The following is a 25,816-nucleotide window of genomic DNA, read 5'->3' on the forward strand; positions in this document are numbered from 1 at the left end:
ACCTACAAATCAGTAGAGAAAATACAGACAACCTAATTAAAAACTAGTAATAGATTTGAATGATATAAGATATTCAAATGGTCAGTAAATAAATAAAAATACATTAAAAGGTGCTCAACTTCCTTAATCATGAGAGAAATGCATGTTAAACCAATGAGAGATACCTCTATGAACCTATGATATAACTACAATTAAAAAGATGGATGCCTAGAGGAAAATATAAAGAATTATATGTAAAAAGTTACATTGGAAAAAAGTCATGTAAGTCATCTTAAAAGTCGTGAAAGAGCTTTTTAAGTAAAAACTCTTTAAAAAAAGATGGAAAACATCAAGTATAGATGAGCTACGGATCAAATATAGGTCTCTCATATACTGCTATGAGAACGCAAACTCTCACCATGTTTCTGGAAAGCTGTTTGGGAACATGTATTAAAATTAACATATGCATAGCCTATGATCCAGCAATCCAATCCTACTTACATAACATAACCAATAGAAATATTTATACACGGTTACCAAAAGACACAGAGAATATTCATTCCAGCACTATACAATGATAGTTCCAAACTAGAAACTACCCAGGTGCCCATAAGCAGTAGAATGAATGAATAAATACATATACATACTTACACAAACAAATAATAAAACATAAAAGACATGGTGTATTCACACAATGGAATACTATATTGTATTCCATAGACTATAGAGGAATACGAACTTATACATTACAATATTGATGAATCTCACCAACATAACATGAAATAAATGGAGCCAGTCATAAGAGAACACACAGCTGCATGATTCCTTTCATGTAGAATCCAAAAACAGAAGCAGTAATCTAGTGTTTAGAACTTAGATACTGGAGAGGCAAGTAGTGACTGGAAGGAAACATGAAAAGGTTCCTTGGTGGTATTATTCTGTTTCTTGATCTAGATACTGGTTCCATGATAAAAAGTGTGAAAATTTACCAAGCTGTGTCTTTGATAGGTGCACATATGTAATATATATTCAATAAGAAGTAAACTACAGGTAATGTGAGTGAAGAGATGGAAACTCTGGAAATGCCAGCAATCAAAAAACACCCTAACAGAAATGAGGAATGCCTTTGTTTGCTTTATCAATAGTCTGGACGTGACCAAGGAAAGAATTAGCGAGCTTGAAGAACTGTCAATAGAAACTACAAATATGAATTCCAAAGAGCAAAAAAAAAAAAAAAAAGACTGGAGAGACAAAACAAAATATCCAAGAACTGTGAAAACTTACAAAAGGTATAATGTGAATGCCAGAAGGAAAAGGAAGGGAAAAAACCGTAACTGATAATGAAGCAACAATGACTGAGAACTTCCCCAAACCAACGATATCACCAAACTGTAGATCTGGGAAGCTCAGAGAACATTGAATACGAAAAACTCCAAAAAAACATATATCCAGGCATACAGTATTTGAGTGGTGCAAAATGAAAACAAGCAAATGAAAAAACCTTGAAAGAAGCCACAGGAAAAATCGACTAAAGAACAAGAATAAAAATGACATTGGACTTCTCTTCAAAAACTACGGGAATAAAAAGACTGAAGTGAAAAATTTAAGGTATTCAAAGAAAGAAATCGTCAACCTAGAAATTATCCTTTAAAAGTGAGAGAGAAATAAAGTCTTTCTCTGACAAACAAAAATCAAAAGCACCTGTCACCAGCATATCTGCCTCATAAGAAATGTTCAAAGAAATTAACGCTGGTGTTAATTTAACATTAGCATCAGGGAAAAGGAAAATGATATTGGTCGGGAATGTGGACCTATATTAAGAAAGAAAGAGCATGATAAAAGAAAAAAAATAAAAGAAAATAGAACCTTTCATTTCTCTTACTGTTAACTGATCAACAGGTGACCGTTTGTTTAAAATAAAAACAATACGGTATGCAGTAACGAGAGCTTATGGATACCGTAATGAGCACAAAACAAATGAAATGAATGAGAGCCACGTCATAAGGAATGAGAGGCAGGAGCGGGGAAGACTGTCCTAAGGTACTTACATTTCCCGGGACATGGTACGGTGGTACTTGAAAGTGGACTTGGATTAGTTTGAAGGTGGTCCAGGACCACCACTAACATATACAAAGAATTCTTAAAGCTAAAAAACCATACAACATATAAGCTGATTAAAAAGGGCCAGGAGATCTGAACAGATATCTCACCCAAAACATATATATACACACACAGACACATAGGTATAATATAGGCACATGGAAAGATGCTCAACATATGTCATTATGAAGATCAAAATTAGAGAGGCACCACGGCACACCCGATAGAACGGACCAAGTCCAGAGCACTGACAACATGAGACAGTATCGAGGGTTTGCAGCAACAAAAACTCTCCGTCACTGCAAGTGGGGATGCACCGTGGTGCCGCCGCTTTGAAAGCACCATAGTAGCTTCTTACAGAACTAAACGTACTCCTACTGTGCGACCTAGGGACTGTGTTCCTTGGTATTTACACAAGTGAGTGGAAACTCAGACCCACACAAAAACCCGCACATGAATGTTTACAGCAACTTTATCAATAGGTGAATGGATAAACCAACCATGGTACATCCATACACTGAAACATTATTCAGCAATTTTAAAAAAACACAATCAAGTCACAAAAAGACACGGAGGAAGGTTTAGTGCATATTGCAAAGCAAAAGAAGACAATCTGAAGAGGCTATATACTGTATGATTCCAATGACATAATATTCTGGAAAAGCCGAAACCATGGAGATAGTAAAAAAGTAACAATAAAAATCAGTGACTGCCAGGGGTTTAGGGAGAGGGAGGAAGTAAAGACTAGGAGAAATAGAGGAAGTTGAAGGCAGTGAAGCTATGATTTTGACCGACACTGTCGTGGTGGATAAGATTCTTATCCATTTGTCAAAACCCATGGAGTGCACAACAAAAGGAGTGGACCCCAGTGTGAACTACAGACGTCAGTCAATAATCATGTTCGCTTATCAACTGTAACATCCGAATCACACCAATGTTAAAAACAGGAAATCTGGGGGTGGTGACGGGATATATGGGAAATCTGTGGTTTTGGAGAAATTTTTGTATAAGCCTAAAATTGCTCCTCCTAAAATAAAGTCTATTCATTTGAAAAGTAAATTATATAGTTTTCTTATATCAAAGTAACTAGTTGACAAGTTTCTCTGGGAAAATATAAATAACGAGAAAGAAAAATATACGTAAGAAGGCTTTAGGTTAAATTACTGGTGAATTTTTGAGTACCATGATTTAGGAAAGTTTTAAATGGCACTATAGCAAATTTTTATAGTAGAATGTTGAAATGGAGCTATCCCTGGCAGGGTAGCTCAGTGGGACAGAGCTCCATTCCTGATACTCCAAGGTTGTGGGTTAGATCCCAGGATGGGGCACATACAAGAATCAACCAATGAATGCATAAATAAGTGGAACAAATCAATGTCCTTCTGTCTGTCTGTGTCTCTCCCTCCTCCCTTCCTCTCTCTCTCTTTCTCAAATCATTAAAAAAATGTTGGTAAAACGCGGCTTATAAAGATGGTTAACTGTGGGAGCGACCCAAAGTCACGATACTTGCAGCCTATGTTCTGAGGAAGAGATGGGTCCACAGCAGTCTGATGCTAAATTGAAAGTAAGGTATTGGCCATTACTTCTTTGATTGCCTTTTTGGCCTTCGCTTCTTTAAAGTGCTCTGATCTCATTTTATTTTACTTGTACTATTTATTTATTTACTTGCATAGGCAAAAAACAGTAAGAATGAGCTTGATTTTAATGTGAGGATGAATTACCCCCTTTACTCCCCCACTTTACAAAGCGGGGGAATGTGTCACTGTGGCGAGCCCGGCATGCGAAAGTACGCGGCTTCACTGAACTGGTCCCTAGGTAAATAATTTACACTGCACACAGGAAAACACCGAGTGATGAAGCTGAAAAAGAGACCTTATTTCTGTCGAAACAAGCACACAACAATCAGAGGTACTACAAAAAATACGGACGGACACGGAAGCACACTGGTTTTACTGGGAAGTTCAGCGGACGGTTCTGTGAACGGAAGAACATGCTGAGAACAACTGCAATGCACTGTGTGGGCACAGACTTAATTGTCACTAACTGCCATGTGTCCAAGGCCTGGTACATAATAAGGTCACACAGCTTTGCTGAGTGAGTGAGCAAATGAATGAATGAACGAATTGTATGTGTCCCCAGGAAGGGAAAATCAACCAATCGATCCAACTACAAATTGAAAGAGATTACACACGTGCACACACATGCATGTAATATATACACATATACATGTGTATACATGTACACACGTGTGAGATTACACACATACAACACACACACGTATCCTCACCTGAGGACTTTTTTCATTACTTTTATAGAGAGAGGAAGGGGGACAGATTTAGAGAAAGAGAGAGAAACACAGATGTGAGAGAGAAGCATCAACTGATCCCCTTCTCATATGCGCCCTGAGTGGGGATTGAACCTGCAACCTGGGTATTTGCCCTGATGAGGAATCGAACCAGCGAACTTTTGCCCTATGGGACGATGATCCAGCCATCTGAGCCACATCAGCCAGAGCTGAAAGGAATTTTAACTGTGTGTAGCTCGCTCCAAACTTAATTCGTATCATTTTCTGCCTTCCAAAGTTTTGAGCCAAATACACACGTGCAGGGAAATGAGGCACCTTAGGATGAAAACAGACTCCACCAAGTCCAGTTAATTGCTACCTGACATTTAGGACTGGCCAAAGTTTCACACAAGAAAGAATTAGCTAAACAGATGTCTGTCCTCCTGATGTTTAGCACAAGTCAGAAAATAACCCTTTTACCTTATGAGATCTTCTTCGTCCTCTCGCTTTGGCCGCAGCTGTTTGGGTTGAGCCATGTTCGTCCAGTTCGGCAGAGATTTCAGGAGTCTGCTGATGTCGTCATCTTTTGCCCAAGACGCACTGATGACAAGTTTTTCCTCTGACTGGACAATGCCCCTGAACACAACCGGCAGAACAGAGACGCGTCAGCACATGGCTTAACCTCCGGTCCGCGTTCTTCGTCTACTTCTGCTGCCCAGAAAAGACACCTGGCCCCTCTCTCTTGTCAGTGTCACCCACTCCCTGGGTGGGGGCAGCGACACACAATAGGCCACTTTACTGGGACAATTATTTCAGGATTTCATTCTTAGGTTCTTCATTGTTGAGTAATCATGAAAGCTAACAAAAGCATATGCTCAGTTTTAGGGGGATCTTTCGAGAAAGATACCAAACAAATAAGGTGGAGTGACTGTATAAAAGAACGCTATCACTAAACACAACACAGGCAGTACCAGAAAGGTGACAGAGCGTCACAACAGGTTGTCCTTTCACTTCTTGGTTTAAATTACCAATTCGTTCTACTTGAAGTGACTTTTTGAACTACGAACATCGGGGTACTCAAAGCAAATCTGCCATCGTAGAGAAACCTTCTGGCCCTGATGTCAGGCAGAGAGCCTTTGAGGACTATTCTCTGCAGTGGGCTGTGACTAGTGACCTGGAGATGACAGCTTCCACATCCTCAGAGATGTCCGTGGGCCAGCCATGCCCCCTGCTCTGACCAGAAAGTACCTGTGTAGCCACTTGCAATGTCTGATTCCAACGGGCTTAAAAAGCTACTCTTTCTAGTCACCATTTCTGTCCCTACAGCCAAAGTGAATGTTCTAAAAATCTTCATCAGCAATTCTAGGTGACAGAAGTGACAGTTATTTATGAAGGGAGTGCTAATGAGCTGGCTTCCCCTCTGAAGCCTACGAGGCTCCACCCCCGGTGGGACGGATTCTGGGTGGAGTTGTACGGGAGGGCGTCCGCAGTTCTAATGTGCAGTGTGCGTGGGCTGCATGTGCACACACGCGTGAGGAAAGCTTCCCCCCCCACCCCCCGGAGGAGGTATGACGTTCGTGGAGAAGAGGTTGAAGCTGAAAACCTTGACTCCGGACGACCTGACTCGGGGTAACCTGTCTCATGTTGTAGGAGGCAATACTGCCCTGGTTCTGAAAATGCGCCAGAATGGTAAGAGAACCATTGTCAATTTCTAGATTTCATTTCACTATAAGCCAAAGTTTTCTAACAGGAACTGTGGTTGGTGATAGAAAAACAAATTCTCAAATTACTCACACTTGTACCTTCCACGCCCCTCTCCCTTGTTATTTCCCCGCATCATTTCTGAAGTACTCAGCGACCAGCCCCACGGTGTGCCTTTTACGCCTGTGTACTTGGGGCGCCGGGAGCGCTGGTGCAGAATGGCGCACCTCGCATTTGTCAGGAGCAGTGCTGATGGACCCTCCGTGCTCTCGCCTTCTTTTTGCCCGTCTCTGACCAAGTTCCTCTCCCCTTTCCCTCCATGGCTGTTCCTAAAATCTTTGCCCTTCACTGACCCCCTCACTGCTTACCCTACTTCTTCCCACGTGACAGAGAAAGGAGGGGACCTTATCACATACTTTCAAACATTCCACCTCTGACCCCCCATGGAAGTATGTGTGGATCTGTTTCATCCTCAGTCACTTCCAGTGACCTCTCTACCTAGGCTTTTGGGGCACACTTCTCCCCCTGATTATCCCCTTATTTTCCTTTACATGAGAGTCCCCCCTTAACCACAGGTTAGCTTTCCATGGTTCTAGTTACCTGCAAGTCAACAGCGGTCTGAAAACATTAAATGGAAAGTCCAGAATGTAAATAATTCATAAGGTTGAAAACCGCACACTGGTCTGAGTGGCATGATGTGACTCGTCCCTCTGTCCCCACACTGCAGACACTCCCACCCACTAGTCACCACGAGCTGTCTCCACTGTCAGATCATGTCTGGGTTTCACCATGCTTATTATGTACAACGGACCCTGATTTTACTTAATAAGTGCCCTAGGGCGCAAGAGAAGAGATGTTGGCAATTCAGATATGCCAGAGAGAAACCATTAAGTACTTCCTCTAAGTGAAAAGGAAGTTCTCAACTTAGTAGTGAAAGGGAAAAATGATATGCTAAGGTTGCTAAGATCCGTGGTAAGAAGGACTCTTCTATCTTTGAAATTGTGAACAAAGAAAAAAAAGAAATTTATGCCAGTTTTGCTGTCACACCTCAAACTGTAACAGGCCCAGCCACAGCATGTGATAGGTGCTTTGTTAAGGTGGAAGAGACGTGAAATTTGTCATGAAAACATGTTCCGACTGACAGCGTGTTGTGCCAGAAAGCACTGAGCCTGGACGAAGACTTCCACAAGGGGTCCCCTGAAATGAGTGACACCAGGTCATTCACTGCCAGGGACACCCGTTCCACAGATTAAGGAATCTGTATCTTGACTGCACATTGGCCTGTGGGTGGCGTGTCCCCTCGAGTCTCCCTTTCTCTGTGAAAAATATTCTGACTATGTCTGCCTTCCGTAATCTCTCCCTTTGGAAAACAATCGAACAAAAACCCTCCTTTTGTACGCCTCACCTGGAACTTCACAATTAAAACAAAAGCAAACTAAGAGGACAGCTAAATCGGGAGCAGAACCATAGAAATGAAGATCACATGGAGGGTTAGCAACAGGGGACTGGGAGAAGGAGAAGGGGGGAGAAGGTACAGAAAATAAGTAGCATAGACAGTAGGTAGAAAACAGACGGGGGAGGGCAAGAATAGTATGGGAAATATAGAATCTAAAGAACTTGAGACATGTCATAAACTAAAGAGGGGGATGGTGGGGGAGGGGTATGCAGGGTGGAGGGGAATGAAGGGGGGAATAGAACAACTGTAATGGCATAATTAATAAAATATATTTTTAAAAAAAGAACCTGTCCTGTAGGACGGTGGGGTGAACTACGGCCTATCAATCACATCTGCCCCATCTGCTGACTTTGTGGGTCCTGTAAGCTATAGGAAATGTGTTAAATCAAAAGAAGAATATTTTCTGACATGTGGAGATTATATACAATTTAAATTTTGGTATCTATTTCTAGAAAGACCTTAGGCTGGGTGGCTCAATGCCTCCTCTACCCACGCCCCAGGTCAAGTTCTGCTTTGGAGAGTCAGAAGCCCACCCTGCTCTTCACCCTCTAGACCTCTGAGCCCGTCCGTTCGGGCCCACGTCCGCCTAGGGTGCAGCGAACAGTTCGGGTCCACAGGTGTGAGCTGGCATTGCACATTTTGGGAATCCAGAAGTTTTCATTTTAGCACTAACAGGGATGAAAAATATTAGCTTAGTGGGGTGCTTTGTTAAAGGCACTCACATTATTTACTTATGTATTTTTGGGAAGACTGGATCAGTTCAATAATTCAAGTACTAATATCACTGCCTTCACTAATATTCATTGATCCAGCCTTATTTTTAAAAAATGTAATCCAAATTAACTAACATGCTACCTATTTAATGCCCTCAACAATAAATTACTAACTCATTTTGGAATGGACATCAATTCCAAATGCAACTCCTAATATTCCAATCTGAAATACTGGCTTTGATTAGCAACATACAATTACCCTAAAGGAAATTTTTCATTCAAATGGCGAGTTTCTATCGTGACCAACTGCATTTAATGGTTTATAATTTTGTGCTCAAGCAGACTGTGTGGGCCACAAAATTCCAGAACATGTCCAAACAGCCTCAAAAAGGGGGAGCTAAATCCCCAACAATTACTCCACAAGAGCAGTAGGGTTAATTACCACTACCAGAACCATAATCTCCTAATTATTCACAGCTCAGTGCGCCACAGACAGGGCCATCTGTGTGACTGTCTGTACCTGTTCCCAGGAGGAAGAGGAAAACGGGTCTACCCCTTGGAACAGGTGATAAGGCTGCCATGAGGAGGGTCCACCCTCTGGACACAGCTGAGTAAATTTCATTCGGAAAACATCTGGTGGTGCCGACTGCCTCTGATGAGCATGGCTTCCTCTCTGGAACAGTTGGAAGCGCAAGTGTGCCTGGTCCCTGGACCCAGCTGGGGTGCTGAGTCTTTCATTAGGTAAACAACCCGGGGCAGGTGGGGCTAATTGGGTTCAACGGTTTGGTGACAGCCAGGGCACGATGTTTGCTCTCCCAGACTGAATCTCGTGGACAAAAACTAGGAGCCCAGCTAGACAAAGGAATCCTGGACAAAGTCAGCCTGAATGAGGCTGCTGGGCTGGTTTGCAGCTGGGAACGACCTCACCTATAGCAGGCCGAGTGCAATGCAGTTTTCCCTGGCATGTGCCCATGGTCCTTTGGAGTTCAAAGTTAGTTTGTTGGCAAAGGCTTCAAGGAGACTCAACGAGGCTCTCGCTCCTGCAGGACCCTGGCCTGTGGCTCCACCTGCAAGTTGAAGGGCTTCCCCAGCCATCACAGCCCCCAGTGTCCAGTCTGCACATGTGGCCACCACATGTGGCCACCAGCTTCTTCAGATGCCACTTTGACCATGGAGGAGGCTGTCCTCCCCTTCACTGAACATGGGAAGCTTTCCCAGCTCCCCTTTCATGCTCCTTCCCAACCACGCCACCCGCTCTAGTTCATTCTGGCTTCTTGACCTCCTCCCCAGCCATTGTGACGGATGGGCCGCCCCACTGCCTGCTCCTCTCAGTGAGTCTGTCCGGAATGGCCTTGTGCATTCAGCAAACATACTGAGGGCGCACAGGGTGTCCAGCCCTGCGCCAGACTGGGTCGGCCCTTGGCTCCTGCAAGTCTGTCCCCATGTCACCCTTTCCTCATGCTCTGGCAGGAGTTCTCCATCCTCTAGGGTGAAGCAGAGAAAGGCAGGCCCTGAGGATGAACCTTCTTCTAACACAACATGTTTGTGTCTTATACCCATTGAGTGTCTAAGGTTAGAAGATGTTTTATTTGTATTCTCTACCAGGCCCAACACGATGCACAAAGGCTCCAGCTCCTAAAATAAGAATGATGAATGAACTGTTGCTAAGTTGGAACGGACAGAAACTTCAAAAAAACTGTGACTTCCAATTTTTAAATGACTATTTTGGGACAAAAGCAGCTGACTGCACCTCGGGACAAGGAGGGCAGCCCGAGGAGAGGCGTGCTGAGTGTGGACGCAGCAGGCTGGTGGACTGCTGCCTGCTGCTGGTGCAAGGAGCTCACAGCTACCTTTTCCTTTAAGGCCCGCGGGGTGTGACTAACTGAGAAAGGGGCTTCTAGTCCTGCCTCCCTTTTAGGAAACCTCTCTTCATCGCAAGACTGTAACATGGCATCTTTCTGTACGTGCCACAGCCTTTCCCATGGAGGGGGCGCCGGTGCTGCCCTCCCCTGACCTCTCAGCCCCCAGGGGAGGCTCGGCTCTCCCGGGACACAGAGAGCACGAGCGGCTCTTGGCACAGGGCATCGCGAGCTTTTGGATGGGATCGTCTCTGCAGAGGTCGTCTGTTGCACAAGACCCGGACGGCGATGTTCCCTGCCCCCTTCCTCCTTTCCCAGCGTTGTATCATTTCGGATCATTTGAATTGTATATGGCTTGCTATTTAAGTCAGTCATTTGCTGGCAGCCAAACTAGAACATTTCCTGTTTTTCCTCTCACTGTAATCAGGATTTGGCTGTCCAAATTAGGACTGCCCTAATTACTCCCCAGCAGGTGCCAATGCGGGGGAGGGCGAGAAACAGGAGGAGAGGAAGTAAGGACACTTGGCGTCCTCAGACTCATGCAAAAGGAAACACTCCGGCGCCAGTGTAAAACCCCGATTCAGTGACAGACCACAGGCACCGTGGGCTGTGCGTGCTGCGCGTGTGCCCTGCTGTAGATTTCTACACGGGTGTCCGACCCGCGGCCCAACACACAACTGTAAATTAAAACATTTTGAGATTTTTTGTGTGTGATTACGTGCCATGATATATATAATGTGTGGTCTGGAGACACCAACATGTCGGACACTGCAGTAGAACAACCACATGAATGGTTTTCTATCTATTCCCCTCTAAGCTTCACAGAATTCTTTTCCCCGGCCCCGAGAGAATGCACCCTGAGTCTGTCCTTCAGCACCTGTGGCGGGTCACTGCGGATGTCACCCTGCATATGGAACGACCTCAGAGTGGACACATTCCAGAGAACTGGGCCGAGAGGGACACCAACGTGGCATCCTACACTCCGTGGGGAGGGACCAACATGCTCTCGATGACCACAGTGTATCGAGAACCAAGAGTGATGTGCATGATCCCAGAACAGCATCAGACCAGAGATACGGCTACACTGTCTGGACAAAAAGGTGAAATACCAACAGCAGAGAAATAACTCAGTTCCTATGAGAAGGACAGACCATGGTGAACACCACCATTCATGCTCCTGCCTTGAGCCAGCCAGTCGACGTATTCCTGACCTCCCACCCCGCGCACTAGCCAGAACATTATTTCTGCCACTTGTCCCTTCTCCCCCACGTCCGTAATTTTCCCTGTCTTCTAAACAGTGTTCTTCCAACTCAAACATATACTTTTCTCCTGTTCATATAAGCCCTGTTCATACAAGAAGGTAAATTATAGAAATTGGGTAAGTTTAGAATCACAGGCACGATTTAGAACAGAACATTAAAGAAGATTTGTGACCGATTAGGACATGGTCCTCACTAGGAGTCAGGCAGGCCATACAATGAGTAAGTCACATGGCTTTGTCCCCTCCCTATTAACTGGGCAGGACATTGACTTGAGTGAAGAAATGGTCAGTTTGGCTAAAGGTCAAGTACCTTGTTTCCAAGGGCAATTTGTATGTAAGCTGGCCAAGATGGGAGTTCTTCACACAGGTTTGGTGGGACAGGGAGCAATGGGTCTAAAAGTGAAGGGAAGAGAGGGTTTCTGAACAGATACCTGGTGTTGTCCACTGCTGGCCTGTGACGGCCCGTCTTGGGGAGACAGGAGGGACAGTAGCTGCCTTAAGAAGATTAGGCCTGGGGGATCACCAGCAAGAAATCTATGTCTCTTATAGGGCGCATGATAATATATTCAAGGTGCTGTCATGAAGGGTAGAAAAGGTAATCTTTGTTATCATTGGCTTTGCCATCAAAATAGCAGCTAACCATCTTGGAGGGAGCTTACTTTTTAGCTGAAGACAATTTTAAGAGGCTGACATTTTCAAGAAACACTATGAAGAAAGAACTATTACCTCCTTTTGCAGATGAGAAAATTAAGGCACAGAGTGAATGAGTAACCCTGAACCATTCATTGTTCAAGGTCATATAACTAAACACTGGGAATGCTGGTATTCAAATTTAGGCTCCAGAGCCAGCTCTGAGCTACAGTCTGGGTTCGGAGTTAGAAAACACACGGACTCCAGAAGCGCGGACTAACGTATAGATGTCGATCCCAAAGGAAGTATTGAGAGACACGCCCCCCTCAATGGTTGATTTAGCCCTGACCTTCTGAACATTTTAAAAAGTGATATAAAGAAATGAAAAGACTGCTTATAAAATCAAGAATGACAGGAAATTTGAAGGAATAGCTAAGATTTTCTGATGACATGAGAATTCAAAAATATCTTAATAGACTAAAATGATGAGCTAAAAGTAACATTAAATTCAATGGGTACCCGTGAGATCTTGAATTCGAGGTTAAAAAAAAAACCCCTACAAGTACAGCATGAAAAATACAAGGCTAATAGCAACTGTTTCTTCTTACAGCTGCTCTTTATTAGCCCCTCCGGCCAACCCGTGGCCGTGTTCTGCAGATGCACCGCCTTAATGTCTCCGGTTCTGTCCCTACCGGCCATCTCTCTGCCTCTCCTCTGCTGCAGGCACCTGCTACCGTGTCTTCTACCTCCACACACTTGCCTATCCAATCCAGCTTCCACGAAGCTCAGAAAAACCCCCTACCATGCAGGTCTGTACTTGGTACTCCTGGCTTCTTACCTTCATCGGTTCCCTGCTACCTAATTTAGGCCAAGTTCCTGGAGCCTGGCAGCCCCATCCCCCACAATGGTGGCTCAGCCTGCCTTCCCCAAACCCCCAATTCATCACTCATTCTTCCTTTTCCCATTCCTCCCCACTTCCTTGACCTCGCTCTGCTTCCTTTCTTCCATTGGCTCCTTCAGCCTAAATCCTGTCTGAATCCCTCCTCCCTCACAAGGCCTACTTCCCATCCTTCACCAGGCCGTTCTGGTCCTCCTCGGGTTAGGTCTTCCTCCTGGAGCATCTTGCCATATTTTCTGCCATAAATGAACGCTGTGGATATGCCCTAACGCTGTACATGTTCTATTCCCCTGTCCCCCACTTCCCTTTCTATCCTCTTCCAAGATGGGAGCTCATAAAGGTGCAGCCTGTGGCTGGCTGACCGCTCGGTCAATACCGAACACGGCCAATGACAGACGGAACAAGCCGCGCTGTGCCCAGCTGTACTTCACCTACCAATGCTTAATTATCATATACAGTTTATTACTTTATTATACATTCTTTTCTCCCCTAATTGCTGCAGGACTTGTCAACCATTTCATAATTTGTTCTGACTATTAGCTCTTTATGAGAAGTGCTAGGATCTTTTCCAGAAGCTCAAAGAGATTTTTGAACCCAGAGTAAAGAAATGAGAGGGGAAAAACTACAGGTTTTCAAATTCATAACAATGGTTTTTCATTTCCACTAATGCTAAAAACAGTGTAACTGTCTTTTCGTGACAGCTGGAAGGCTACAGATCAAATATTAAGAGGAATACATTTGTAAGAAGTAAAAAGAAATCATACTATAGATTATTAAGAGTTCCTGGGAGTTTGAAATTGCTTTACTTTAAAGATCTTTTAGAATCACGTGAGGGACTAATCAAGTTCTGAAATTTTGTCAAGGAAGAAGAATCTTAGCACTCTCGGCCTTTGTGAAAATCATGACTGACGCCTCTTCAAAAGCCACGGATGGCAGTCCTACGTGGCTCTGTCTGCCCCTTTCATTCCATTGGTGGGTACGACTACTGAAGCCTCTAGGAGATGACCTCCGGGGCACGTGTTCCCATCAGGCCCCTTGACAAACCAACCACGGCCCTTTCCCTATTAGGGGGAAGTCAGGCCCAAGGGCAACCTCACCGCAGTGCCGTCTCAGGCCCGAGAGCAGCCCTACCTGTAGGCGGCGGCACAGGTATCCTTGTACTCCTGCAGCTTCACGCACACCATGCTGAGGAACTGGTCCGAGTACGCGCTCAGGTCGTGCATCAGGTTCGTGAGGTCTTGCACCGTCTTCTCCACGATGATGGTGCTCTGGAGAGGGACAAGGAGGGAGCTCATGAGGCTGTCTGTGTGCTCTTTGTTTTTATACACTAATATGTGGCACGAGGAAGGACAATGGGGATAATGCGATCATTCAGGACACTTGAGCCGTCCTGGGAGGATGTGACATTTAGAAATACTGGTTAAAAATGACAACAAAAGAAGTATGTTACACAGAGCAGGCCTCCCAGAGATCTGAGGAGGTGTTTTCTGTGGAAGGACACAGGACAGGGGGTTTCAGACCGACTTCGTGGAGTTCTGGGCATTCACTGGCACCTCTGTGGCTTCGCACAAAGTGAATCCACGCTCAGCTGGGGCCTCACTCACCACCTCCGGGGCTCTACTTTGACAGGAGGGACCTACGACAGGCACCGCAAGGAAAAAGCCTTCTATGATTTGCTTTAAAGGTTTCAAACCATCGACCCATGAAGAACAGGCTGATTCTATCCTTACAGCCTGTAGAATGTTTGTGCACACACAGCACGTGCTACCTCACTGCAGACTCACAGAATGCTCCCAAAGATCACAAACATTTTGGGGTCCCTAGAAGTACAAGGTACCGTGCGAGGGCTCCACAGGCTTTATCTCGTTCAATCCTCTGAGCACGCCTACCTATCTGGTGTCCCGTAACCACCCCTAGTTTGAAGATGAAGAAACAGACCTAAGAGAAGGAAGTCTCTTCTACCGCCGCCATTCTGCCTCCCTCCCTGCTGGGGCTCAGTTCCCGTGGCCTCGTCCTTCTCTCGTGAGGTCCCAGTATTTCCTATGTTGGTGCCCCGGCAGGAGGAGGGCCCACACGGACCCAGGCAAACTCAGGACTGAATTAGGGAAGCCCCCGAAGGAAAAGTACACCCGTCTCACAGCTACAGACGGGGGGTGCTCTGCAGTAAGTCAGTGTGACGTCTAAAGAGAGGCACACTGAGTAAATGCTCAGCCTTTAAGAGAAGACCGAGTGGTTAGTTCATGCCTCTTCCAAAAGGAGCAGAATGACGTTGGGATAAATATTAACCACATGCTTAGCAGCTTGGAAACCTTTGGTCAATAAATGATTTGTTAAACGTGTACGTATTCAGATAGAACTGCCTAAGCTATGGTAGACCTGGCCATAAAGTACACAGTGAAAAAAATTTTTCTGGTCTGACAGTGACCATGAAAGAATCAAAGGCATTTTATTATGCTTCGATGCAGACTATGGGTGTGGGGTTTTGGTGATTGTTTTCCTCCTGAAAATGAAAAGAATGAACAGAAGTATACAGCTTTTCTGTAAACAATGGAGAATCAGCTTAAGTTGTCTGTTTACAGGTGCATGTTTATTCAAGATGATTTGATTGTAGGCTTCTTATCTTCTTTCCCTCTCTTGCCCCCACCCCACTGCCCCAAAGTGAAAGAGTCAGAAGGTGAAGAGGAAGAAACAGTTATATTTGCTAAGGCAAACCAAATTACCGTCTCCATAGAATCCCCACAAGTTCAGCTTCCTTTTCTGTATTGATTTTAAGATTAAAACACTGCAGCTTCACCCTGGTCCCTAATCCCGGTTCTCTGCATCTGTGTGTGAGTGACAGGAATTGATTCTGCTTAGCTACGTGTCCCCGCGCTGCTGAGAAGAACCTAAAAGCCTCATCCTGATTCAGAACATAGGCTCTGCTACAACATGTGGACGGAAATTAATAAAGGAGAGTGGAGTTCAGCCTTCCGGACAAAGCCCGTTTAAAATCCACACCACTGCAGGGAAGACGGGGGTGGGGAGATGGCTGAGGTTATTGTGAGACAGACAAGGCCTGGCTCTGTTTCCAGTTATGTGATTGCTGATCGACTCTGGGCCAGGTTTGGGTAACCTCTCCTTTCTTATGACTCGATTTACTCTTCGAATAACCGAGGATAATTTGATGGTTCCTCTAATCCACTGACCGCCCCCCCCCCCCCCCCCCATCTCTCAGGTATTCAATCGGTGCACTTTTCTACAGGAGGAAATCGACACTGTGTAATTAATAGTTCCACCTCCCGCCAGGTGGGCTTGGGCTCCCCAATCAGATCATCAATTTCTCAAAAGCACAACCCGCAGTCTTCCTTTCCTTCTGTCCATCTTCCATCCTCCTCCTCCGCCACCTGTTGATAATACCTCAGGATCTTCAGAACAATACTCCCAATAAAAGGAACAGTACTAATAACACTGATGCGCACCAGTAACGCTCTCTGAGTGTCGTACATGGGGGGGATGCTAGGCAGACATCTCTGCATTCGGAAATCTCTCTGGGTGGAGTCAGTGTGGTCTGCACTTCCCCCAGTTCTTTCGGATGACTAGCACTGGGTGGGTGGCGGTCAGAGCTGAGCAGAGACTGCAAGCTCGGAGGAGTATCCCCTGGAGATTTGGGGTGAACAGGAAGTACCCGCAGGAAATGATGAGAACGCCATGGTTTAATCTGAATGGTTGCGCTCAGCAAAGGGCCTATGAGATGCTACATGATTACATGCAATTCCCCAGCTCTTTGGCTGGTTCACCTTATCACAGGAGCACTCCGGATAGTCAATCACCGAATTCTCTTTGGGGAAAACGACACTAGTTGGCCAAATGATGGATATTTTTACAAGGGAAAAAAGTTCCCAGTTTTCAAGCATCTATAACAATTTCCAAATGAGTGGCTCTGACAGGTAAATATTGAAAGTATTCAATTTCTAAAAAGGTCAGTTCTGTTTTCATTTACACGATGTCTTTGGCATCACAAATGCCTCATTGATTAATTTGGGGATTTGCCAATGCTGAAATACTTCCAATAAGTAAAACCCTGATTTTTATGCATTATAATTTCTATTAAATCTATCACAAATGATTGATATTTGCTCAGAAACAACTCAATTCTAATTTCTTGCGACTTATTACCAGGTAATGAAGCCTGGGCATGATATGAAAAATGAGAAGACGAGAGAACAAAAATCCCAGAGCAGCTGATGCTCAGAAAGACAAACAGCTGGAGTTTCTTACAGGAAGGCCACACCCTGAGAGGGCGTGGAAGCCGCTCTCTGCTCCTCTGAACATGGGGCAACTGAATAAATGAAGACGATGGCATCTTTGAGGCCTCGTCCATTTTTTTCCCAAAATCAGTCTCTGCAGCATTTTGGATACTGACAGTGGCACTACGGAAAATTCGCTCCAAGTTCAAATAATTTGACAAATGCTGAGTTAAGGAACATGGAAGTGGTTCCTTCCCCAGAGGACCAGAAACTTTCCACACACTGATGTCACTGTGAACCTTAAGGGGACTGTGGTGTTCAAACTTCCCCTAACAATCTATGTACAGAACCATTTTTCATAGAGTAGCTTTTCACATCTGAAAAGGTGTGAACAGTGCTTTGGAAACGACTCTCCCCAGTGCTCTGGTCTTGCTGATGAGGACGCGCCAGGAGTCCCGGCAGGAACAGGGTGAGAACCCAGGTCTCGTCCTTCTCGGTCCAGGCCCTTTCCTACTCACCCAGCTTTTTAAGCCCTGGCTCCTCCTGCCGACGGCTCTACCTTCTCTCCAGCTCCCCGGAGCAGGCCCACCGTGTGCTCCAAACACACCAAACTCCTAGTCATTCCCTGACGGCGCCAGGCTACTTCCCGTGTCTGGGCCTCTGCCTGGCGTGCCCTTCCTAGCTCACACCTCTCATCCTTGAAGAGGCAGCTCAAGGGCTGCCTGCTCTGATTCAAATGCACTCTTCTGTACTGCTGCCGCAGTGCCCTGGGCACAATTTCAGCTCAAGTCCCAAGTGGGGTATGGCAGCCACTGGTTCACGTACTTGATTCTCTGCTGCTAGAGTAGAAGGTCCTCTGAGCAGTGCCTACACCTTTGTACCCCTACAACCGACTCGCCAGGTACCTGCATAGTCCAGGTGCTCAGTGTTTGCCGGGTGAACCAATGCTGATGCGCAGCACATTCAGAGCGGGGTAATCACACAGGTCTAAAGTAAAATTATAAAGCCAAATAGGGGGTTGAGACCCTGATTGGGTAAGGTGGACTCAGACCACAGCCTCTGCACTACTACTTTACTGCACCTTTAACCCCCATGTTGTAAAGACTGAACGTGCATTGTGACTACAGGTCTTAGATTTTTTTCCTACCAAAACATGCCAAATTTCACCTGACTGTGTAATTTTCTACAATCCCAATTGTTTTATATACACAATAAAATGTGCTTATTTTAAAGTTTTAAGACACAGAAATAAATTTACACTTGAGGGAAGAAGACAACAAAAGTTTGGACTGTACAGACTCTGGACTTGTGCAGTTTTAGCCCCTGGAGTGGGGACAGTTGATCAGAGATGCTGCAAAGAGCCCAGGGCTCCGGGGAACCGCTGTAGGCAGAATTTGGAAGAAAGAATAAACGAATCACCTGTTGCTTCAGACACACCGACCACCATCACCACTGCACACCAGTGAGTGGGGAGGGAGGCGGCTGCCTGAATGTTGGATGATGACAATGACGTTTCTGTACTGGAACATATTCAACTGCAGCTCAATAAAACTTGTCCTACTCTCCTGTCCTTTCAATTACTATCACCTGTAGGTTGTGCCTGGCTGTAAACAATAATAACTCCCGTCTTACGGTGGTGATCATTTTTGTAGGGGACATAGGTACTAAATTATAATGTCGTATACCTAAAAATTACATGTTACAGACCAATTTTACCTTGATTAGAAAAATAATAACTAGCAATGACGAATGGCAACAGCCAAGAGCAAATCTGCTGATTTTTAATCTATATTTTGATTTGTGTGATGTTGAGAATTTTTGAGCGTGTTTGCTTTGTTAATGAGTCAGCTGGGCGAAGGCTATGACTCCGGGCCTTGCCGTCCCGTCTCCTCCCAATCACCCTCCACCTCACAGGCCGAGGTGTCCTAGAACGCTGTGTCTCCCACAGAAACGAGTGCTCACGTCCAGCAAAAGACACGAACACCATGCTCCCAGCAGTGTTATTTATAATAGTCAAAAGCGATAAGGAAAGCGATCCTCATATCCATCAGAGTCGGAGGGGTAAATAAACTGTGGTGTAATCATACAATGGAGTGCTGCACAGAAATGAAATGGGTGGGCTGCCACTACCCGTGACGATGAGGATGCGCCTCGCACTGCGTGCCCAGTGAAAGCGGTCAGAGAGAAAGGAGCCCGACCGTACGGCCTTGTTATTGTGGATCCGGAGAAAGGCAGGAGGAGTCTCCGGTGGCAGAAGTCAGAACACGGGCTCCCCCAGGAGGGTGAGCTCTGACTGGGCAGGAGAGAACCTCCCACGTGCTGGAAACATCTTGCTTCGGTAGCTGTTGCATGAGTGAAAACGTAAACATTCTTTGCACTTAAGACGTGCACTTCACAGTATGTAAGTTTAATATCAAAAGGAAGCATTTAAAGCTATGTTTGAGCCCATCTCTCACCACTTAGAGCTGTTTAACGCACGGCGCCCGCCTTCTTCAGATCACCCATCTGGTCCTGCAGGACGGGCCTCGGTCCACCTTCCAGCCCCCTGTCTACCATCCTGCCCTCGCCTCTCTACGGCCTGGCGACACGGGGCTTCTGCAGCTCTTCACCCCCAGTCAGGGCCTGTACTTGCCTGCCAAGTTCTATCTCTTGGCTCACTTTGTTCTCATCTTTCAGGTCTCAACTTAAAATTCCTTTCTGTGGGAAGACTCCTTGACCCCAGTAAGGCTGTCCTGTTAGACACACCTAAGCCCTCTCTCTTCTCCTTCCCTTTGGTTCTCTTTCCCCTTTGCTAGAGGAGGGCGAGAGACTGGTCGGGAGGACAGCTGGTGGGTGGTTCTGCGTGTGCATGTTTAATCTCAGTTTTGATTGATGTATGCCCCACTATATTACAAATTGGCACCCCTTCAAAAATGTGTCTGAGAAAACCACCTGTGGGCATATAAGTATTCTATGTAGTGGTTTCCCCTTTATAGTATGTATATAAAACGTGAGGATGGAGCTGTACGGTTGGCAATACTACTATAGACCACTAGATCAAATGTGTTCAGAAGGATCAGAGGTTGGCTGGGGAAAGAGCAGGGAGCTTAACTAATTGATGAATACACATTCATTAAATGAATATTTTCTCTGTGCCAAACATTAGGCCAGCTGTAGGAAATAAAGAGCCAGGTGAGACAAGATTTGTGTAGGAGGTGACGAACAAGTTCACAAGCAAGGACAACACGGTGTCGCAGGTGCTACCCCAGGCGTCTGCATATTGCACAGCAGAGGTCTAGGGGAGGTGGGGGGAGTGGTGGGAGAGAGGCAGCTGTAATTGAACTGAGTCCAGAAAAGTAAGTAGCAAGTTGTAGATTGAGAAGGTGGGAGAACAGCACTTCAGGGCGTGAAGCGGCATGAACACGACATGGCGTGGGATTCAGGGAATTGCAAGTGGCTCCTCACGGCTGGGGGAGGGCCCACGGGTGTGCACGTGGGTGGAGATCAGGAGGGCGGGCTGAGGGAGGCAGGCGGGAGCTAGGTCCTGGAGGCCCTGTTATAATGCACACCTGCACAGCACCTAAATATTCTGAATATCCCCCTTCCCTCTTCAGTAAGAAAACACACAAATCAGTCCAATTGGTGTCACTAATCACTAGATGATCCACTCCAAGGGAAGGAAGATGGGTAATTTCAGAAGGTCCCACTGTTAAGGAAGACAAATATACTCACACAAGCCACAGGAAAGTATCTTCTGAAGTGCCGTTTGGCAGCCTAAAGAGCCAGGAAGAATTTATAAATAGGCTTAAGCAAAGAAAATACGAGGTCAACATTTGGGCCAATTAGAAAAACTGCACCCCTTTAGAATTCACATAAGTGATTATAAAATTTACTTGCCAATTAAAAGCTTGGAAATGTATGTGAAGCAGTTACTCATACTATTTTTTTTAACATTTTAGGGAGAGGATCATTTCTGGTTGAATAAAATCTGTACCTAACCCATCTGATAAGCCCACCTGGTGCTTTAGGGGCTTGTGTTTAGGAGTCTATGAGTTCACACCCAACAAAGTTGCAGGAAAGGAAAGGAAGTGCAGAACAGTTGTGCGCAATGAGGCGATGAGATCCCAGGGGCCTCTTTGTTTCCCTAACTGTTAGGTAGTAAGAGAAGCATTTGCTGACTTACATACTTCAACTCAGTGGGACTCTGCATCCAGGTTACCGGTTCCCCTTGATGTGCAATACGACTGGAGGGTGGAAATGGATGGACGAACAGGTGTGCACTGGCACTGACGTGCACACACACACATCACACGTCACATTTCAAAAGACCTGAAGGTGGCTAGTCAGCAAAATACAGAGTGCCACCGCACAAAAGTAGAGTAACAACAACATCAGGGGCTATAGCGCTTCCTTTGGAACAGGAGTGAAAACATGCAGGAGCCTGAACAGGGTACTTGGAGGATGGGCGAGGTTTGGCCACGTGGAGAGGAAGAGAAAAGAGGGTGTAGGCAAAGGCTGGGAATAGGGGCCGAGTGAACAGGGGGCTGGAGGCGGGGGTTCCTGCTGAGGAACTGGAGGAGAAAGGTGGTCTGGCCTCGGGAGTGGCCGGCAGAGGGCCTGAGGGCCAGGCTGAGGGCTCCCTCCTGTAGGCGGGCAGAAGCAGGGCAGAGTGTCAGCTAGTGGAGCTGGGAATCCCAATTCTAGAGCCAAAACTAACCCTTGACCTCCAGTCTAATTCTTTGGTTAAAAGTAAAGAAAAACAACTAACTCAAACATTAAAAGGCTTGTCAAAGATACAGAGCTAGTTTGTGAAACTTCGGAATCTAGAATCCAGGTCTAAAAACTCTAGACCCAGCTCCTCCTGGCCAGAGCGGATGATTAGAGAAGCAAACAGAATAAATTATTGTAGGTGACCATATTTATTAAAAAATATGAAAAAAATCAATACACAGAGAAAGCCAGAAAAACTCATTTATTACCACTCACGGTGACTATGAAATAAAGTCCTTCTTTGAGAATTACTAAATGCAGACAAAGAACTACGTCCTTATTGACTGTGCAGCAGGATCTCTGCTTTGGGATTACTGCAGAGCGAAAGCTCTCCTTCAAGGAAGACCGCCTGCTAAGACACGGAGGGCAAACGACAGAACCGGAAAACCATCCTGGAGCCCCAAACAGAACAACCGATTCAGGCAAAGACTGCCCCTCGGCACTAAAACAAAGGCATGACAGCTGGCCGGGAAATGAGTAGGTTTGTGGTGGCAAAGTCACACCAACAGGCTCCTGTCGGGTCATGGGAGGAAAGCTGGGAGGCACTGGGCAGGGCTGGGACGGCCCCGCCCCATCCCAGTTAAGGTCAGCAGCTCTGCCGTGAGCAGCCAGCTCGTACAAGTCTGCAGAGCGTGGCACGTGATATGTAACGCCATCCATGGCGCCATACATTCACACACAGCAAAGCACATCATAACCGAATGGCTGAAAACCAGTGACAAGTAGAAAAGCCTTAAAAGCAGCAAGACTGAGAAAAAGAGATCTGAGGACTTCCGCCAAGATGGAGACGTAGGTGGAGAAACCACTTCGCCTCTGTGCACAACCAAATCTAAGAACAACTATTTTTAACAGCAGTCACAACCAAGCCACACGGAAAATCGACAATACGGAGTCCAAAGGACAACTAGATACTCAGCTGGACCGGTACGAGGAGCGAGGCCAGCAGCGGAGCAGGTTAGCAAGAAAAAATTCCCGGGGCGGTGCGCGCAGGCAACCGAGGGCGCGATTGTGAGCAGCTGGCTGCCGGAGCGCACAAAGAAGGGGCGCGGCAGGTCGGTTGGTCGCGCGCATTTACGTGCGGAGAAACCAGTAAGAAGGGAAGCCGGCGCGGGCAGCAGGCTCGCACAATTCCGATCGGATAAACAAGCCCCAGGCGTGTGGAGTGACTGGATGCGCTGGGCGAGCAGAGAGGACCGCCATTGCTCCCTCTCTGACCACGCCCTCACACACAGCGTCACAAACCAGTGACCTGGGTCTCCCCATCCTGGTAAACAACTAAGGCATCGCTCCGCTCACTTAACAGCACGAATAGACCAAAAATGGCTCTAGGACAACTCAGAGCCCCAGAACCGATAGATTTAAGCGATGAAGAAATAGCCAGTCTTTCAGATGCACAGTTCAAAACACTGGTTATCAGGATCCTTACAGAACTGGTTGATTTTAGTCACAAATGAGAGAAACATATGGAAGCTAAACTAATTGAAATGAATGGTGATACAAAGGATACCAATAGTAATAGAAAGAAAATTGGGACTCAAATCAAGGGAGTGGACCAGAAGGAAGGAAAAAATGATCAAACAGAAAGGAATGAAGAAATAAGAATTCAGAAAAATGAGGAGAAGCTTAGGAACCTCCAGGACATCTTTAAATGTTCCAACATCCGAATTATAGGGGTACCAGAAGGGGGAAAGGCACAGCCACCAGTGGAAAACGTATTTGAACAAATAATAAAGGAGAATTTCCCCAATCTGGCAAAGGAAATAGACTTCCAAAAAATCCAGGAAGCTCAGAGAGTCCCAAAGAAGTTGGACTCAAGAAGGAACACACCAAGGCACATCATAATTACATTAGCCAAGATTAAAATGAAGGAGAGAATCCTAGAGGCAGCAAGAGCTAAGGGGACAGTCACCTACAAAGGAGTTCCCATCAGACTGTCAGCTGATTTCTCAAAAGAGACCTTACAGGCAAGAAGGGGCTGGACAGAGGTATTCCAAGTCGTGAAATCCAAAGACCTACAACCAAGATTGCTCTATCCAGCAAAACTTTCATTTAGAATGGAAGGACAGATAAAGTGCTTCTCCGATAAGACCAAATTCAAGGAGTTCATCATCACCAAGCCCTTATTATATGAAATGTTAAAGGGACTTACCTAAGAAAAAGAAGATAAAAAAGATGAACAGTGAAAGGACAGCAAACTCACAGTTATTAATAACCACACCTAAAACGAAAGCAAACTAAAAGGACAGCTAGATCAGGAGTGGAAACATAGAAATGAAGATCTCATGGAGGGTTAGCAACAGGGGAGTGGGAGGAGGGGAAGGGGGGAGAAGGTACAGAAAATAAGTAGCATAGACAGTAGATAGAAAATAGATGGGGGGAGGGTAAGAATAGTAGGGGGAAATACAGAATCTAAAGAATTTGAGACACGTGTTCATGAACTAAAGGGGGAAATGGTGGGGGAGGGGTATGCAGGGTGGAGGGGAATGGAGGGTGGAATAGAGCAAATGTAATGGCATAATCAATAAAAAAAGTTAAAAAAAAAAAGAAAAAGAGATCTGAGAGGAAGAAAGGAGAACTCAGGCCTTTCTTCACACATTTCTGTGTTCTCTGCACCGCCCACACTGCGCCCCCTCCTGGGAAACGGTGGTAGAGGTGGGTTTTATTTGGCTGACGGAAGGGTGACTGGAGAAGTGAGAGTTCAAGGGAAGGTCATGCATGGCCTGCAGCCCCAACAGCAGTGTCGGGTGGCTTGCACAGTAGTGGCAGGAGGGAAAGAGGATCCAACCGAAAAGAGATCAGGGTCACAGGCCAAGAAAAAAATCAAGAAAATAAAGTACAATAAAGAATACAGTAATAAAGGAAGCAGTTTACAAGTTAAGCGGCGTGAAAAAGAACAAACACGGACGAGCTTATAGACACAGAGAGGTCAAAGATAAGCAAATTCTAGCTCCTGGATGACTTGATGGGTGAAGACGAAATATTCATGTGATGTTATTTCCTTTCTCTTATATTGAGTATACCTGTAAATACCAATAGCATGTATATTATAATATAAATGTGAATGTTAGAAGGAGCTACCTATCATTCCTGTCAATCTATCTAATATTTACTGAGCACCTACTATGTGCCAGGTACTAACACTATGCTCCATCCGGATATGCAACCATCACAGCAAAGTGTGCCATGTAGGGTGGGTCCAAGTGCTTTGTATGCATGAACTTTTCTTAACTCCCTATAAATCTTATTTAACCGTCAAAAGCTGGTTGCAAGTGTCCCTACTGTACAGTTGGGAAAACGGAAGCACTAAGGGATTGAAGAGTTGTCCCAGGGCACAGAACTAGAAAGTTTCAGTTGCAGCCAGATTTTGAACTCAGGCGACCTGGATCTTCTTCTGTTGCTTCTGAAGAACACACAGAAGGAGTCGGTGATAAGTCTGTCTTCCCCTGGTGTGGAATGGTCCCAGTGAAGGATGACGAGTTATGGGAGCAGGTTACCGGGACCTCGGATGACAGTCTCTACGGCGGGCTTCCTGAGACCAGAGCCAGTCTGCGGGAATGAAAGGGAGGTGTGGTGTGGAGAGAGAGACACTCAGGGCTGCGAGAAGAAGGTGTGAACTAATTCTGCAAGTGGGTGGGATGGAGTCAGGAGGGGACACGCAGACTGGACTCCCCGGCTGCTCGCTAGGCTGCTCTGGAGACCAGGCCACCCCACGGCCAGCAGCCAGGAGTCTCTTTAGTGACAGCTTTACAGCAGCAAGTGCTGTTCTCTCGTCACAATTTCCTGATCCCTCAGTTTCTTGATTTACCCAGAACCGACTCCCGAGACAAAACAAGTAGATGTAGGGACACCCGAGTGGCGTGCAGGCTCGGCCTAATAATTCAAACTTCCTCAAACTCATCTTTCTGAAACTAGTTTTCAGCACAATTTCATGTGGTGAAATTGTTAACGATACCAGCACAG

The 25,816-nt window shown here is 45.8% G+C and overlaps 1 protein-coding gene across 1 annotated transcript in view; it reads right to left on the reverse strand.

Annotated features, from left to right (window-relative positions):
• EXOC4 (exocyst complex component 4) overlaps window positions 1–25,816 on the reverse strand; it is a 678,192-nt gene that overhangs the window by 121,409 nt on the left and 530,967 nt on the right. The window contains exons 12-13 of the mRNA XM_037165795.2: window positions 14,013–14,149; window positions 4,844–4,999 (exon numbers count right to left, since the gene is read on the reverse strand). Coding sequence (XP_037021690.2) covers window positions 4,844–4,999; window positions 14,013–14,149 — 293 coding nt within the window. The remainder of the gene's footprint in view (window positions 1–4,843; window positions 5,000–14,012; window positions 14,150–25,816) is intronic.

The sequence above is a fragment of the Artibeus jamaicensis genome, unplaced genomic scaffold, assembly GCF_021234435.1.
Source record: "Artibeus jamaicensis isolate MK-2021 breed Jamaican fruit bat unplaced genomic scaffold, CSHL_Jam_final scaffold_3307, whole genome shotgun sequence".
NCBI lineage: Eukaryota > Metazoa > Chordata > Mammalia > Chiroptera > Phyllostomidae > Artibeus > Artibeus jamaicensis.